Here is an 18654-nt window from a genome sequence, read left to right as displayed (position 1 = left end):
GCCAGTAGTCTCACTAGTACTCTGGGGATTTGCACTTAAGGACGGTGGCTTAGTCAGCCTATTCAACCAATGTGATTATCCGTATCCCCAATTTTGTGGATTCACCTCTACCTCTCTCTCTCTCTCTCTCTCTCTCTCTCTCTCTCTCTCTCTCTCTCTCTCTCTCTCTCTCTCTCTGTTGTAGGGAATATATGTATGGGTGCTTGTGGGAGTGAAGGTAACTCCGATAAAGGAACACAAATGGAACACCTTCCAACCTTTGGGAAGATGGAAAATGCCATCAAGTGAATCAGAACATCAATGGGGGGAAAAGCTTCTGGGAGGCCAAGTCTTCCATTCCCACCCTGAAATCATCATTTCCCCCTTGAAAATATCAAAAATGCCCTCCAAATTGTACTGCTAATTTTGGGTGGCAAAATTAATGCATTTTGACACTGCAGTTTCAGGGTCCTGGAGGCATTACAGGTGGGAAAGAAAACAGTTTTGCTGCTTGCCTACTTTTAATTCTGAGAAAAGGAAGGAAAAAAAGGTGGGGAGAGAATCCCCAAAATCAGCCACTTCATTTATGTCTTCTGTGGCAGCTGCTTTGTTTCTTTGTTTTTCTTTTCTTTTTCCTTTATTTCTTTAACAGCTCAGGCAGAGTTGGCCCAAAGCATTTTGCAACTTGGAAATAAAGTCCAGATAAAAGTGGAAAGCACACCAGGTGGAGATGCGCAGTCTGGACTGGGAGAAGAACCTTCCTTCAGGTTTGGTGGTAGGGCAGCATCTTTCATGATGTGTGAAGGCAATGAGGCTTGCTTGGGCTATAAATTATGGAGAGAACAGTTTTGCCTCCTGTAGGCAAGTTCCAGCATCTCCTGCTTGGAATCCTCTGTCTAACCAAAGAGCCATCCCTAAAAAGAAGAGCCATCCCTAAAAGTTTATTGTCAGGCAGGATTTTATAATGCTTGGTCTTCTAGACCAGGGGTCCCAAACCTGTGGCCCATGGCCCGGTAGTTGTTGTGATTCAGGGTCAGCCTGTGGGTTCAGCAGTTGGGTCGGACGATTCAGAGGAGGAGGAGGGGGGTGTTGGAGAGCTTGCTGAGGATAGCCTTGAGGCTCCGCAGAGCCCTCAGCCAGGCCCCTCCCATCTGGTTACGATGCAGACCCAGCTGTGTGAGCCTGACAGCGTGGATGAAGATGACCCACAGCTGGCCCTGTTCAAGGACGTCCGACGCAGGAGGCAGTCAATCAGGAGTAAACAGAGGAAGGCAATGGGGCACCTCGGAAGGAGGCAGAGAGAAGCCACGCCCTGAACTGTTTAAAAGGAGAATGTGTGGGAGGGCTGGTTTGCTGAAGGTAACCATTTGAATAGCTCCTGTTTCATGGTTCGTGTCTTGTTTTGCTCTGTTTTATGTCAATAAATTTGGCAGGCTTAGTTCCAGCCTCTTGCCATTTTGTAAAGGGGTTGTCCCTGCCTTTTCTGCAGGGCCGGTAGTAGGCTGGTACAGAACAGTAGTGGGCCGTGACCTACTGGCCACCAGGCCGCAGGACAGGCTGGCCAGTGCACGCACGTGTGCGCACCCCCCACACACACTCGTGCTAGCGCCGCAGCTGCAGGGTGTGAAAACAGGACACTGCGCCTTGGGGCACAAAAACGGGATGCCGCCGTGCCTCGGGATGCAAAAACGGGCAGAAACAGGGCGCTGTGCCACGTAAGAATGGGGCAGGGCTAGCGAGTATCACGCAAGCGCTAGCCTCGCCCTGTTTGCATCACGCGTGTGCTTGCAGCCCCATGCACCACGCACGAGCATGTAAAATGTTTTCCCCTCCCTTTGCCTCCGGTCCACCAACCGAAAATTGTTGGCAACCTCTGTTTTAGACTTTGTGGCATACTTATTCTGGGCTACCCATCAAGGAATTTGTTTGGTTCGATCTTACTGAGAGAATGCTGCAAGTTTATGTGCCATAGTGTGGAAACTGTAGCCCTCCAGATATTGCAGGTTAGATGTTGCCCACAGCTGCAGCACACCTACCCTGAACTTGGAACACGGAGCACCCATCAAGTCAAAAAGCTAACTTAAAACTGCCCGTTACTGACTGAGAAATGCCTCTGAGGGTGCAAATATATTTGGAAAGAAGATGGATTGGGGAAACAATGTAGGGTGTCCCTAGAAATTCATCTACCTGCATATTTCATAAATAGAGGTCTGCTATGCAGCCAATCACTTTCATTCACACTGCATTTGGGATGATTTTATCCAGTGTCATTACTTTTGAAGCCAAATAGTAAGGATTTACAGTGCTTACACAGAGAGAAAGGGAGGGAGAGAATGATTGTTAGAAATTAAGGAGGGGCCCTATTAGAAAAGATCTTGCCTTTTATTGGGAAAATGCCCATAGACCACATGGCTTTTTTTTTTAGCCCCCCCCCCCCGAGGTAGAATGACAGAATAACAGAATTGGGAGAGGCCTTGGAAGTCTTCTAGTCGAGTAGGAGACCTTATATCAGTGATGGCGAACCTTTTAGAGACCGAGTGCCCAAACTGCAACCCAAAACCCACTTATGTATCATCGGGTGCCAGGTGGGCGTGGCCCATTGGGTGGGTGCGGTCCATTGGGTGGGCGTGGCTGCGGTGGTAACGGCAGACTGGGTGGGACTAAAAAGTTCAATCAGTCAATTCCAACTTTGCAAGATCTTTTTTTTTCCCGAGAAGTTGAAATTGATTGATTGATTGAACCTCTTTTTTTGTACATGGCAGCAGAGGCCTAAAGCAAAAAGGTTTTATAAAACCCAGCTGAAGGCCTAGGACTGAGGCGATGGCGCACGCGCTCACAAAGAGGGCTCTGCGTGCCACCTGTGGCACACGTGCCATAGGTTCGCCACCACGGCCTTATATCATTATGGACAAATGGCTGTCCAATCTCTTCTTAAAAACCTCCACCCACAACATCTGGAGGCAAGCCGTTCCACTGATTAATTTTTCTCACTGTCAGGAAATTTCTCCCTTAGTTCTTGGTTGCTTCTCTCCTTGATTAGTTTGCATCCATTGCTTTCTTGCCTTGCCTTCTAGTGGTTTGGAAAATAGTTTGACCCCCTCTTCTTTGTGACAGCCCCTCAAATATTGGAATACTGCTATAATCTCACCCCTAGTCCTTCTTTTCACTAGACTAGACAGACTCAATTCCGGCAACTGTTCTTCATATGTTTTAGCCTCCAGTCCTCTAACCATCTTTTGATGCTTTTCTCTGTACTCTTTCCAGAGAAGCAACATCTTTTTATAACATGGAGACCAAAGCTGGATGCAATAATCTAAGGGTGGTCTCGCTAAGGCTTTATATACCGCCGGCAAAAGATTGCCGGCGGGTAACACCCAGGGGGAGGGCCTTCTCTGTGAGTGCGCCTGCCCTTTGGAACCAGCTGCCTGTAGAGCTCAGGACTGCCCCTGACCTTCGTTCATTCTGCCGGGACCTGAAGACCTGGCTCTTTGAGCTTTCCGGCCAGGACTGAGAATTTTAATTGTAATTTTATTTTAATTGGGTTTTAATTGGAGTTTAACAGGGGTTTTATTTCATTCAAGGACTAAATTTAAGTATTTTAATTGTTCTTAACTTTTGTAATTTGTATTGTTATTTTAAATTCCTTGTGAACCGCCCTGAGTCCTACGGGAGAAGGGCGGTATATAAGTCCAATAAACATATAGCAGCACTAATACTTCACATGATTCTGATTCTATCTCTCTGTTAATACAGCCTATGATTGCATTGGCTTTTGGGGCGGCTGCCTCACACTGCTGGCTCATATTTAAATGACTGTCCACTAGGACCTCAAGGTCCCTCTCGCAGTTACTGCTGTTGACCCAGGTTGCACCTAATCTGTACCTGTGCATTTGGTTTTCCTTGCCTAAATGTAAAACCTTACTTTTTGAGTTTCTGGGAATCAGATGAAACTTTGCAGATCTGGATGAGTTATCTGAATCAGTTCTGTTGCACCCAGCTTACTTTTACAATCTGGTTTTATGCACACACTGAGTCAGAGCCGTGACCTCTCATACCTTCTACTTATAGGATAGGAAGAAGCTGGTACAATACACTCGAGTCTGTGCCGAGAAAGTAGTCAAAAAGCTAACATTTGTATTGTCTTTTTGCAGGGAGAGCCTTCAATCCTTTGATCCTTCCTGGGAAATCAGATTAAGGAAAGGTGATGTGAGCACATTTTCATGCCTTCCATTTCCAGTTTTATTAAAAACTGCTTCTGCATTGAAAACAGTTATTATGATTGGTTTGATTTTTGTGGAGCACTTATGCAGGAAATCCTCGACTTTCCAAACTTCATTAAGTGACTGTTTGAAAGTACAACAGCACTGAAAAAAGTGACCAGTTTTCACACTTATGACCACTGCAGCATCCCCAAGGTCACACGATCAAAATTCAGACACTTAGCAACTGACTCGTATTTATGACAGTCGCAGTGTCCCAGGGGTCTTGCGATCACCTTTTGCGACCTGACAAGCAAAGTCAGTGAGGGAGCCAGATTCACTTAACAACCGTGTACTAACTTAACAATTGCAGTGATTCACTTAACAACTGTGGCAAGAACAATCACAAAAAGGGGCAAAACTCATTTCACAAATATCTAACTTACCAATAGAAATTTTGGGCTCAATGTGGATGTAAATCGAAGACTGCCTGTGTTTTAAAACATGGACATATAAATTCACCATGTTTGCCTTGATGGCTACTGTACATGTATTTCAGGGGAATTGTATTTCCTAGGAGGAGGCATGTAAACAATGGGAAAGTATATTATTATTATACAACACAAAGCCAGATGTTTAGACTGGATTTGGCATTTTTATCCTCCTATCAAGTCCTTTGAATATAGAATCACAGAGTTGGAAGGGACCTTCTAGTCCAACTTCCTGCTCAAGCAGGAGACCCTATACCAGACATGTCAAACTCGCGACGTCATGTGACGTTGCGCAACGTATCGGGACTGTTTTGCCATTGGCAGCAATAGGGTGGGCGTGGCTTCTTTGTGACGCATCCAGCCTGTGGGCCGGCAGTTTGACACCCCTGGCCTACACCATTCCAGATAAGTGGCTGTCCAGTCTCTTCTTAAAAGCCTCCAGTGATGAAGTGTCCACAACTTCTGAAGGTAAGCCGTTCCACTGGTTAATTGTCCTCGCTGTTAGGAAATTTCTCCTTAGTTCTGGGATGCTTCTCTCCTTGATTAGTTTCCATCCATTGTTTCTTGTCTTGCCTTCTGTTGCTTTGGAAAATAGGTTGACACCCCTCCCCCCTTCTTTGTGGCAGCCCCTCCAATATTGGGAGACTGCTATCACGTCACCCCTAGTCCTTCTTTTCACTAGACAAATCTAATTCCTGCAAATGTTCTTCACGTGTTTTAGCCTCCAGCCTCCTAATCATCTCTGTTGCTCTTTTCTGCTCTCTTTCCAGAGTCTCAACATTTTTTTAATAATATGGTGACCAAAACTGGATGCAGTATTCCAGGTGTGCTCTTAGTAAGACTTTATGAAATAGCGCTAATACTTCATGTGATCTTGATTTTATCCCTCTGTTAATGCAATCTAATCTAATCTAATCTAATCTAATCTAATCTAATCTAATCTAATCTAATCTAATCTAATCTAATCTAATGCAACTGGCTTTTCTGGCTCTTGTAAGGACCCAGGATAGACAGATGTTGTTTGATGGTGTTAAAGGTACTGTTGCAGGAAATGTTATTCCAAAAGGTGCCTTTAGCAACTGACTGATGGTAATTTTGTCAATGTCAATAGAGTTCAAGTGATGTTCCAAATGTTTTGGGCAGAACCATCTTCAGTTCACGGTTTCTTCCCAGGAAGAAACATTTGAGTGTTCTTCTGTGTTGCAGGGACTTCACAGGCATTACCTCATTATAATCTTTATAACACTTCCAATAAGATAACGGTATCAAATCTATGGTGTCCTCCCCGTTTCTCCTTCTAAAGCAGACAATGAGACAATCTGAGAAAGAATACATTGCAAAAAGGCCACTGAGTGATTTCATGGTTGATTCAAACCGAAAAGTCCCTGACGTAGCTTTACTTAGCTATTACATGACTAACCAGCTATCTCTAAATTAAAAAAGAAAAATAGTTGATTTGGGGCTTCTGTTTTCAGAAGCTTTTAGCTTTTAGAAACTATGAAGAGATATCTTTGTTCTCTTCTACAAACCAAAGAAAGAGATTACCAGGTATGTATAGTGAGTTCTTTTCAGCAGCTTGTAGTCTTTGTTAGCAATGCTCATAATATGCAATACTTAAACTTTCTACACGTAGCAGTTTACACATTACCTACAGACTTGTAGTTTTTGTTAGCCACGCTCACAGAATACTTAAACTTTGTACACATAGCAGAGTTTACACATTACCCATAGACTTGTGAACTGGCCTGTTGATTTTCCCAGAACAGAAGCTTAAGACTGCGATCTTGAATTTATCCTTAATCCCCTTTGTCCTGGCCAAGAAAGTTTTGTGAGGGAGTGGTTTTTAAGGACAAACTTGAAATGGCAGCAGAGATGAATCCACTAGAAAAACTGAACCAATCCCAAGAGCAAATAACAGAAAGATGAGGTTCTAACTTTTATAACAGGGATTTGGAAGGGGGAAAAGCAGTGGTGGGATTCAGCCGGTTCGCACCACTTTTGGCAGAACCGGTAGCTAATTTTTTTGTTGCCCAGGCCCAGAATGGACTTCCAGAAATGGCATCCACCCAGAGAACCAGTTGTTCACATATTTCAGGGGTGTCAAACTCAATTTCATGGAGGGCCGCATCAGCATTGCGGTTGCCCTCAGGGGGCCGGGTGGGTGTGGCCTGGGTGGGCGTGGCCTACTTTGTTGGGCGTGGCTAGAGTGAGTATGGCCTACTGGGTGGGCGTGGCCAGCTCTACATCGTTCGCATCAAGGGTGCCTATGGGGGCCTGGGCAGGAGTGGGACAGATCTGAGGGTCTCTGGCAGGAGGAGGGTCTCTGGGCCAGGGCCAAGGCAGTGGGGGCCGTTCCCTCACTGTTTCCAGGATGGCTTCACGGGTCGCATGAAACCACTTCGCGGGCCGGATCCGGCCCCCGGGCCTTGAGTTTGACATGTCTGACATATTTGAATCCCACCACTGGGGAGAAGGTGGACTTGGCTGTCTTGGAGTATAAGAATGTCGCTAACTAACAAAGCTAAGAATAATACTAATAATAACAATGAGCTGAGGAGCAAGCAAAACCTGTTGGGAAATGGGTCAAGGCTTAGGTGTGAGTGTCCACGTACGGATTTTTCTCCAGAAATCAGATTGTGGTTTTGTTTTGTTTTTCAGAATTAAGAGGGGTTGATTCCAGTTAGAGCCATGGTGAAATGGAAGGTGGAGGTCTAATTCTTTGTCCACACACATCACTTTCACTGATTAAAATTAACTTCACAAGAAAAACATTTGCTGAAGTGGTACAAAATATCTAGGTTTCCAAATAATATGAAATGATTTATTCTATGAAATAAAGAGTAGGCTCCAGGTTTGGTTAACTGTATTAACATGCATAGTTCTGTCAAGCTTTACAAAATCCTGGAAAGAATTTGGAAGAGAATCAACTCGGACATCTTCATAAACTTTATTGGGGTCAAAGAAGAGGATGACCTGGCTTCTATATTATAGAAAACATTGGCCCCAACAGTGTTCTTTTGTTGCTCACTGTTATGAATGACAAGCTTCATTATGCTTCTACAGCAGCATCTTTGTTCCCCAGCTACTGGGAAAGGGCATTTGCAAAATTTCTCTTCAGTGTGAGTAGCCATCTTCGGAACAAAGCAAATTCTAAACAGGGGAGGAAAAAACTGAAATACCTTAATTTTCCTAGAGCCAGTTCGCATCTCTAGGTTATTAATCATAATACATAAAATTCTGTATGACTAACTGATAATGTTTGAGCTACAGATACATTCAGGTTAAAAAGAAAAGATGCTAAAATGAAGGCTGCTATCCCACATTCTAAAGATTGGAGCTAGATTCATGTGGTACGTCTGATATAGATTTGGGACAGGAGAATATCTTAGGTGGGCTGTGAAAAGAAGCCCCAGATTGGCCAGCAATGGTCCATACTGGCTTGGAGGTTTCAGCTCCGCATCTGGAAAGCAATAGGTTGGGAAATTTGCTTTATGCACAAGGTGTCCAGCCACACTAAGATTCACATTCTGGCTTTTGGTTTAGAGACATTGTTGGATGTCTTCCAATAACTCTGCTGAAGTGCAGATTGGCACACTATGGAACATTAAATTACAATAGTGACTGCCAGTTATCCCAGCTGCTGGAGGTGGGGTTAATAAAATTGTCCCCCAGACCAGGGGTCCCCAACCCCTAATTTGGAGACCAGTACTGGGCCACTGCCCATTGGGAACCAGACCACACAAGCGGGTGAGTGCGCAAAGCTCCATTTATGCATGCGCAGGATTAAGTTGTGCCACATGAAACCATCCCCTCCCCCCTGCTGCCGGTCTGTGGATCTGGGAATGTTAGGGACCACTGCCCTAGAGAACCCATCTTAAGCTCACCTACATAGAAGGAGGCCCAGAAGAGATTTTCTTCTAGTGGACCTTCTCAAACATGGAATCAAGATCTTCTGGACAATAAAACAGGTGGACAATCTGACCTCACTGAATTTATTTAGTTTATCTACTTATTAATGTAAGCTTTTTGTTCTTTGGGTTGTTGTGAGTATTGTGGGCTATTTCCTAAGTATGCAGGTATTTCCTAAATATTCTGGCTGAAGTATGTTTGAAGGACTTAAGGAAAACCTGCTGGGTCAAGCTAAGATTTATCTTACTTTGTTTCTCACAGTGGCCATTATAAGCTTCTGGGGTGCTCATTAGCAGAAGATGAAGAATACGGTCCTCTCCTGCCACCATTCTCCATACCTAGTATGTGCAGCTATGCTGTTCCCACTTGTTGGCAACGTCGAGTCTAAAGATAAATTTCTCTTCCACAAAAGTTTCCAATCTCTTTTTTTAAGCCATCCTACTAACTCCAACTTCCATACCGTGTGAAGAACTTCTATGTTAAATCCCTCCCCAGTCAGCTTTACCAGATGCACAGTATCTCAATTGTCTCCCATCAGTCCCTTTTTTCCTCATCTGAAAGAATCCCAAACAGTCTGCCTTTTACTGATGAGGAAATTGCTCAAGCCTCTTAATCATTCTGATTACCCTTTGCTCAGCTCTGTTGTATTCTCTATTTAAATGTGGGGACTAGAATTTTACCAGAACAGTATTTCAGATGTGAATGTACTGTAGATTTGTGTAAGATCATTACACTGAAGACGATATTTTTTCCAGTTATTTTCGTATTGATCCCTAGCAAGGGACTGACCTTTTCACAGACACTGCACACTACGTCTACACCCTCCATCGCTCACTATGGCCACATAATCTTTTTCCTGGTAGATACAGACAAGCTGAGCTTGTCGATCAGAAGGTCGGCAGTTTGGCGGGTCGAATCCCGAGTGCCGTGTAACAGAGTGAGCGCCTGTTACTCGTCCCAGCTTCTGCCAACCTAGCAGTTCGAAAGCACGTAAAAAATGCAACTAGGAAAATAGGGACCACTACGGTGGGAAAGGTAACAGCGTTCCGTGCGCCTTTGGCGTTTAGTCATGCCGGCCACATGACCACGGAGACGTCCTCGGACAAGCGCTGGCTCTTCAGCTTTGAAACGGAGATGAGCACCGGCCCCTAGAGTTGGAAACGACTAGCACGCATGTGCGGGGGAACCTTTTCCTTTACCTTTTACAGATCTTTCAGCCCCATTGGTCCCGTGTATAAGTGAGGTTATATTCCTTCACTCTCAGAAAAAGTGAAGAGTATTTGCCATTTGATCATTCCCTCAGGTTAGAGAGCTATTAAGAGCCCTTCATAATCACTTTTAAATAGTTTAGTACTACTGTATCTTCAAGCTCAGCCAATTTACTACTTGGGCCTAATGAAGAACCTTTATGAACCAGTTAAAAAGCCCTGGCCCCAGGCCAGATCCTTTGAGAGATCTCACCAATAGAAAAGCAGGCCTATGTAGCTCAGAGCTAAACTCAGGAGTCCTTGGTGCTCTCTGAATGTTATTTTAATCTCTCTTCATTTTCTAGCTAGCACAGAAGATGTTACCTCATCCGGTAATGAAACATCTGCAAGCAAGCAATCACACTCCGAGAGAACCAAGGGCTACGGTACTTCACTTCTTACTTACTTCCACTGAAAAAAATTGTCATTTGTTTCTACTCTGCTTCTCCTTTTTGACTGGGGAAAAAAAATCAACAAAGTGCCCTAGGCCTGCTTAGCTAAGGAACTTTCTTAAAGTCTTCTCAAAAATTCAGTGTCATCCAGTGCTGGGATTCAGCCAGTTCGCACCGGTTCGGCAGAACCGATAGCTAATTTTTTGTTGCCCAGGCCCAGAATGGACTTCCAGAAGCGGCATCCACACAGAGAACCAGTTGTTCACCTATTTGAATCCCACCACTGGTGTCATCCACACATCTGCTGACACAGTAAAAAAATAATAATAATAAAGCTGCAGAAGTTTGATAAGGAAGAATGACTTTTGCAGAACCCATGCTGATTTCCCACCAGTAAGGTTGGTTCCTGTATATAATGTGCTTAGTTATTCCTCTCAGCTTTCTGCTTCCACCTACTTGGCCCAACTGTATGGATCTCTTTGTTCTGTACCAGCCTGCTACCGGCCCTGCAGAAAAGGCAGGGACAACCCCTTTACAAACGGCAAGAGGCTGGAATAAAGCCTGCCAAATTTATTAACATAAAACAGACACCAACCATGAAACAGGAGCTATGAAACAGGAACTATTCAAGCGGTTGCCTTCAGCAAACCAGCCCTCCCACGCATTCCCCCTTAAATACAGTTCAGGGCGTGGCTTCTCTCTGCCTCCTTCCGAGGAGCCCCATTGCCTTCCTCTGTTTACTCCTGATTGACTGCCTCCTGCGTCGGGCGTCCTTGAACAGGGCCAGCTGTGGGTCATCTTCAACCACGCTGTCAGGCTCACACAGCTGGGTCTGCGTCGTGACCAGATGAGAGGGGCCTGGCTGGGGGCTCTCATCAAGCTCTTCAACACCCCCCTCCTCCTACTCCTCTGAGTCGTCCGACCCAACTGCCGAACCCACAGGCTGACCCTGAATCACAACACTCTTCTGGGGCCCTCTTGAAGAACTAGCATCATAGGCAACCTTCCAGTTCGCTGGGACTGAGGCCAATTTAAGGGTCTCGGATCCATTTTCTGCAAGGATGTCAGCAAAGTCATGTTTGAGCCCTTAAAAATGCTTAGCTGGATACCATCAGAACCAAGTGCTACCATAGTAGAAAAACCCAGGAATCGTTATTAATTAAAAATTAAGCAGCCAAGTGATCAAAGCTGCTGACTAGCAAAGCTACCCGCACTAGGGGAAAAATAAACTTTTGGTGAAGAATTCTCCCCCCCCCCCCCGGCAACTGATTGGTTGACTCATTTTTTTTCCAGGTGGTAGAATCGCTTCATTTCAGTGCTTCCTTAATGAGAGTTTGGAAGTCTGCATGAGTAAAAGATAAAGGGAGGTGGGTGGGGGAGGCAGAGGAGCAGAAGCCCATAAGTTATTGAAGGGCAAGAACAGATTGGAGAAATCACAAGTTGGAATAACACTTGGGTCCATCCAGTTGCCCCAACTCTACCCCTAATTATGGGATTAGGTAAAGGTAAAGGTTCCCCCGCACATGCGTGCTAGTCGTTTCCGACTCTAGGGGCCAGTGCTCATCTCCATTTCAAAGCCAAAGAGCCAGCACTTGTCCGAGGACGTCTCCGTGGTCATGTGGCCGGCATGACTAGACGCCAAAGGCACACGGAACGCTGTTACCTTCCCACCATAGTGGTCCCTATTTTTCTACTTACATTTTTTACGTGCTTTCGAACTGCTAGGTTGACAGAAGCTGGGACGAGTAACAGGCGCTCACTCTGTTACGCAGCACTCGGGATTCGACCCGCAAAATGCCGACCTTCTGATCGACAAGCTCAGTGTCCTAACCCACTGAGCCACCGCATCCCTATATAATTATGGGATTACAGGGTCATAAAGAGGGAGTTTAGAGCTTCCCCCTCTTTGAATAAAATTAAAGGGCATTTGATGAAAGGTCCTCCAGTTTTATTGCTGTCACATTTAGCTATGGAAAGAGATTCACTGGTCTGTCCCATTCTTACTTTATTTTCATCTCGGGGAATGATGATTCATTTAAATATCAGACTAAAAACGTTACCCCAATTGATGAAGATGTGAAAAGTAGTCCATAGGAACCGAACCTTCTTCTCCCACATTAAAAAAAAAGATATTTATTGGGCAAAACATTGGGGACAGTTCTACCATAGCTTCATGACAACTGCTGCTGCTGTTGGCTGTATTTTGCTTACGGATAAAATGGATAAAATAAGTTTCAGTTAAGAGTAAAAGCGTATATTTTGATGTGGCTTTATGAGTGGCACACCAAATTTGGTGTGCTTAGCTGAAGGCTTACCTTCTTTCATAAGTAATAAAAATAAGTAAGCAAATATGAAGGTGTCCTAGAATGTCAGGTTACTAAATCATCTTCTACGTCAGGGATCTTTTTAGTTGATACGTCTCAATTTTACGCACAACTCAAACCAAGCATTTTTTTTAAAAAAATACCTATACATTGCAAATCTTAGTTTAGTTTATCTATTCAAGCTGTAAGCCACCCAGAGTGGCAACGAGGCCGGGTGGATTATAAAGTCAATCAATTAAAGCTGTTACAATTTTTAAAAAGTTCCTCCCTCTCTCCCTTTTTCTACTAGCATTAGTTAGCAATAGACTCAGACTGCGGCACTCCTGTTTTGCCCCAAAGAGCCAGCACAACCAGATCTTACCTTTTTGATCTGATCTTCTTTCAGCTTTGTAAAGTAAAAAGCCACAAGGTGCACTGCAAGCATGTTTGCTAGTAGTTCGGTGTTTACAGCAAGTTCCTGAGGCCAAAGCTGGATTCAATATACTGAGTAGCCGGCAGTATCCTACCACCCAGCCATTTCTCAGATGAGTCTCCAGAGCAGCAGAGCTGAAGTAAAGCCAATCCTTCTGCATGGTTCAATGATTAAGCTTCCAGCGCCTTTCACTGCTCTCCTCCCACCCTGGGGTACCGTATAATGCTGAGCAGATGGCAAACTGCCAAGAGGCAAGAAAAAGGAATGATTAGTTACTGGCCCAACTTGGCAATGTTTTACTTTAGAACAATCCCAGTTGCTATGAGATATCCCTCGCTTCACTCAAACCCAGCACGAATTTCCTTAGGGTGGCACACGTCCAGCTGTCGAGTTTTTCATCCTACTGCAATGAAAACAAGCCACCTCAATGGGTATTATTGAATCTAAGAGTTTTAATGGGTTTTGTTCCATACATTCTGTAATAGTTTTTCAACAAATGGGCTGTCTGAGTTTACATTCGCTAATACATATTTAATTCCTAATCCTTTACTCTTTCCTCTAGCCATTAACAAAATAAGTCCCAAGTTTGATAATATTTCGTTTCTTTCTTCTTTTTCTTTCAGTCTCATAGCCAGTCTATCCATCTCTGCGCATTCTAGGAGTTTTTTAATTATTTCTTCATCTAATGGTATCCCTTCATTTTTCCAGTATTGCACAAATATAATTCTTGCCGCTGTTGTGACATGCAAAATCAAATATAAGCTTCGTTTGTTGGTCTTTTCTGGCATTATACCTAATTAAAAAAAAGTTCAGGTTTAAAATCTACATGTTCTCTGAACATCTTTTCTAGCCAGGTATGTATCTTTTCCCAATAACTCTTTACTTTGTCACATGTCCAACAAACATGGTAATAAGTGCCTGACTAATGTTTACATTTCCAACATCTATCTGACATAGATTGGAAACATCTTTGTTCCCCACATCTTTGCATTGTTTTGTTGGGTTGTTTTTTTCCTGGTGGATCTTAATGATTAGCCACCATCTCTGCAGAGGAAATAGATTTCCCAGGAAGTCTGAGAAGTGAAATAACACAAAAATTAACTCTGTGAATGCAGGCTTTGAGGACCTGTGGAACTCAAGGGGACATAGAGCTGGTTAAGTGTGCCAGGTCAGGTTTCCCCAAACTGATATGTTGGACTAGACTGGAATTAATTAATTCCTAATCCTTTATTCTTTCCTCTAGCCATCAATAAAATAAGTCCCAAGTTAGATAACATTCCGTTTCTTCTTTTTCTTTCAGTCTCATAGTCAGCATGGGGACCAGCAAGAAGACTTTTAAGTCTGGGATTAACTGCAAAGCAAAGCCAGAACCAAATGCACATTAGACTTTGAAATCAGACATGGCCATCTTTTAAGTGAGTATGATTAAAACTATGATCACATGTCTTTACCAAGAGTTGTTTTAGATGTCTGTTTGCAGTTCCAGTTTTGCGTCGCGGTAAGACAGGACCCAGGAAGGCAGAGCTCTGCCTTCCATGCCCAATTTCGCCCTACCGGGGGCCCTGAAAAAGCCCTAAAGTCGCCCCAAAGAGGCGATGAAGGGGTGCCTTGTCGATCACAGAGAGACGCCGGTCTTTCCATTCGATCCAAGGGAAGCCCTCTAAACCGGCAGGGGAAAGACCAGCCAAACCTCTGCGGCTGGCCATTAGCTGCTGACAACCGAAGAACAAAAGCTTTAATTAAAGGTAAAGGTAAAGGTTCCCCCGCACATGCGTGCTAGTCGTTTCCGACTCTAGGGGCCGGTGCTCATCTCCGTTTCAAAGCCGAAGAGCCAGCGCTTGTCCGAGGACGTTTCCGTGGTCATGTGGCCGGCATGACTAGACGCCAAAGGCGCACGGAACGCTGTTACCTTCCCACCGTAGTGGTCCCTATTTTTCTACTTGCATTTTTTTTTATGTGCTTTCGAACTGCTAGGTTGGCAGAAGCTGGGACGAGTAACAGGCGCTCACTCTGTTACGCGGCACTCGGGATTCGACCCGCCAAACTGCCGATCTTCTGATCGACAAGCTCAGCGTCCTAACCCACTGAGCCACCGCGTCCCTTTAATTAGCACACCGTAAACAGCACGTTTGGACTGGTTGAGAATATTGATCCTTTCTTCATTATTTTACAACTGAATTTCCTGGGAAAGGCTCCCAAGAAGCTTAAAACCACCGGATGTGAACGGAAGCGGCATTTTAATTTTTTTATGGGGGACAGAAATACCCAATACTGAAATGAAAGTAATACAAAGTACAGTTTTGATAAATTTGAGAACTGAGATAAATTGTTAAGATTTTCTCTTTGGGGAAAAAATTGAGGTGAAATATAAGAAATATAAGAAACCAACCCTTTGTTTTAAGAGTGTGAAATGGACTTTGAATGACATCTAGTGGTGGATTTGAGTACAGCACTATAACTAGCTCCTTGGCTGCTTGGTGAATTTCAGCTTAAGGGAGAACAGCTGGTAATAAAAGAAAATATTTTGGCATATTTATCATCCTGACCTTCTTGGACTATAAATACCTACTGAACTTGGACTCAAGAGCTAGTGGGAGAGAAAGAGGGGGAAAAAAAGATCTTGTGAAGTTGGAAGGCCTGACTGAACTTTTTTAGTCTCATGAACTCTGTTTCCTTGCCGCAGGAGAGAAATGCGACAGAGTTGGAAAGCAGGTTAGTGAAGAACTTTTTTTGCTTTCGGGAAGAGGGAGGGGCTGGGCGATGGTTCGCCAAGCTCTATAGCAGCACTGGGAGAAGCGGCAGGAAACGGGGCTGCCATTTCGAGAAGGGAGATGCAGGGCAATGCAGGGCGACAAGCAAGTGCTCTTGTCTGCTCAGCATCTCTGTGCAGAGCTGTTTCCCTCCCCATTCTCTATTTTCTCCAGTGGCAGTGATGGAGGGCTGACAGAGGGAGATGGCAGTCACGATGCAAGCCACGGAAGAGTTGGCAGAGGAGGTGGCGGCTGCCGCCAGGCAGGTGATCTGTGCGGCGGAGCGTGAAGAAAGCCCTTCCAGCGGCGCACAACAGCAGTGGAGCCTTTCTCACACACATGGTTGCCATCTTGATTTCTTGGACCCCACTATTCAGATGCCCCTCGATTGGTGTGTATTCACATATGTATTTCCCCCCCAAAATAATCCCTTTGGATAGAGAGAACTATGGACGGCTGACATAGATCTTGTTTTGCATTGTTTTAGATCACTTTTTTCAACATTGACAACTTTTAAGATTTGTGGACTTCAACTCCCACAGTTCCACAGCCAAATGGGGAAGTCCAAACATCTTATTTACCAAGCTTGTAAAACATTGTTCTCGACATTGGCAAGTCAAGGCAAACAATGCTTTCCAATTAAGCATTCCAGTGACTTAGGAGACAGTCCTGCTCCAAGGGACTCTAAACTTCTTGTGATAGCTACGTCCAGGTACAAAAAATGTGCAACGTAACCTCAACATTCCCTCAGAGTGACATTTGGCTCAGCTGAAAAATAATTTCAATTTGTTCTCTGCTTTCTTTCTTCATGTGAGGGCCCCTGCCTGCAGACAAGGGATTCATTGTCCACCAGTGACCTCAAATTCCCATCACTGGGCAACAGTACCACATCACCATGCCAATCAACCATGCTTCTCTTTTTTCTTATGGCCTCTGGAAGAAGGCAGTAGGGTGCCCAAGTTCCTAAATATACCATCCTTGTGGGGTGAGCTGGGTCAAGAGTGGCAACTGGACATAAAACAAGATGCAATGGCAGCACTCTCTAAATATACTACTGTTGTCAGAATGGTAGAAATTAATTCCCAAGCAGTGTTTCTCAAAGTTGGCAACTTTAAGACATGTGGAGAGCAGCTATTTTGCAAGCCTCCCAATATTATAAATAGCAGATTCCTTAAGCAGGCAGTTAATTTTAGTAGTAGTCATCCCTAAGAGCCCTTCCACTAACAGAGATTAGATTTATATCCTATCAGTTTTAGATAAACTAAAACAATGAGCTCCTCAGTTGGTCTGACAAATTTTAACATTTCTCTCGGCTTGCTATGCAACAGTTCCACTCCACCCACTGAACACAAATTCAAAACCTGCCTCTTATGTGATAATCCCTCATACTACTGAATCCTAACAAACAGAAAGGACTTTTCTGTTCTGTGCTAAGTAACTCCAGAACTTTTTTTAACAAGGGATTAACTCAGTAGTGCACCCAATTCATTTACGGCACTGAAATGGGCACTCTTCCTTGAGTCTAATTGCATGCACTCATTAGAGGAAGTGACCTTCACTTAGATTTCACGTCACCTGAACCAACTTAAAAGGGCTTATAGATATTACTATGGAGAAACTGTGGGAACCTTCCATGAATGAAAGTGCTAATCTCAGAAATATGAAGGTTAGCATTTTAGTTCTTAAAAGAACTGGAATACAAGGCTTTCATTTTGTATTTCCCAACTGCACGCTTTCTTGTCAAAAATCCAGAGCAAACAGAGGTCTTTAAAAATTGTTTATGTCAGAAAACCACCACCCTAAGGTTGCTCCTGAAAGTGGAAGTTCTCAGTTGTAATTAACGAGTAGAGATGCCTTCGCGTGTATATCGTTCAAAATGTCCTATTTTTTCTGGATTTAAATGCATGCATACTAAAAACATTTGATAGATCATAAAAAACAATTTTTGTTTTAAACTCTTACCTACTGAGTTGACTCTGAAAGCGTTTTTGAAAGGCAGACATCTTTGCTAGATATTTTTCCCTCCTCCAAATATAATTGTTCATGTGGAAGTCTTTAAAAATACTGATTTCTCTGCCAAAGAACATATCAACCAAGTGGCCAGTCTATTAATCCGATTTCTAGTCAAGTTGTGTATTAGCATTTAAAATGCTTTATCTGCTGAACTATGTACTCTGAGGAAGCAGTTGAATGATGAACTAAGCTCTCTTGTTATGGAACAAGCTCAAACATGATTTAGTAGGTGCTAACTTGTCAATCGAGGGACGCGGTGGCTCAGTGGGTTAGGACGCTGATCTTATCGATCAGAAGGTCGGCAGTTTGGCGGGTCGAATCCCGAGTGCCACGTAGCAGAGTGAGCGCCTGTTACTCGTCCCAGCTTCTGCCAACCTAGCAGTTCGAAAGCACGTAAAAATGCAAGTAGAAAAATAGGGACCACTACGGTGGGAAGGTAACAGCATTCCGTGCGCCTTTGGCGTCTAGTCATGCCGGCCACATGACCACGGAGACGTCCTCGGACAAGCGCTGGCTCTTCGGCTTTGAAACGGAATGAGCACCGGCCCCTAGAGTCGGAAACGACTAGCACGCATGTGCGGGGGAACCTTTACCTTTACTTGTCAATATTTAAGCAGCATTTAGGCTCTTTTGACAGAATCTCCTAGCTGGAGTCTACATTAACTGAAATGCAGTTGTTCCAGCTGTTATTATGGCCACATTGCAATCACTCAGTGGATTGATACCCAACTTCTCCTTTTATCCTTATTACAGCCTTGCTCTCTGATCCCTCACTTCAATTTAAAATGAGAATTCCTTGCAGTTTTGCTTCTGTGAAGTTGCATTTATGAAGAGGTACAGAAACCCCAGATCTCCCCTTATTCATGGTGAAATTTTTAAAATCTCCCCCTATTCACAGTGAGATGCTTACAATCTGCGCAAGATCAAAAACGCAAACG

At 44.1% G+C, this 18654-nt stretch overlaps 1 protein-coding gene across 1 annotated transcript in view; it reads right to left on the bottom strand.

Moving 5' to 3' along the window:
* The window catches only part of LOC308668967 (hexokinase HKDC1-like), a 62191-nt gene extending 49091 nt beyond the window's left edge, over positions 1–13100 (bottom strand). The window contains exon 1 of the mRNA XM_081329309.1: positions 12903–13100. Coding sequence (XP_081185435.1) covers positions 12903–12965 — 63 coding nt within the window. The 5' untranslated portion in view covers positions 12966–13100. The remainder of the gene's footprint in view (positions 1–12902) is intronic.
* Positions 13101–18654: the final 5554 nt, after the last annotated feature.

The sequence above is a fragment of the Vipera berus genome (genome assembly GCF_964194415.1).
Source record: "Vipera berus genome assembly, chromosome: 5".
In the NCBI taxonomy this organism is placed as follows: domain Eukaryota; kingdom Metazoa; phylum Chordata; class Lepidosauria; order Squamata; family Viperidae; genus Vipera; species Vipera berus.
This window is presented reverse-complemented; position numbering and strand designations above follow the sequence as displayed.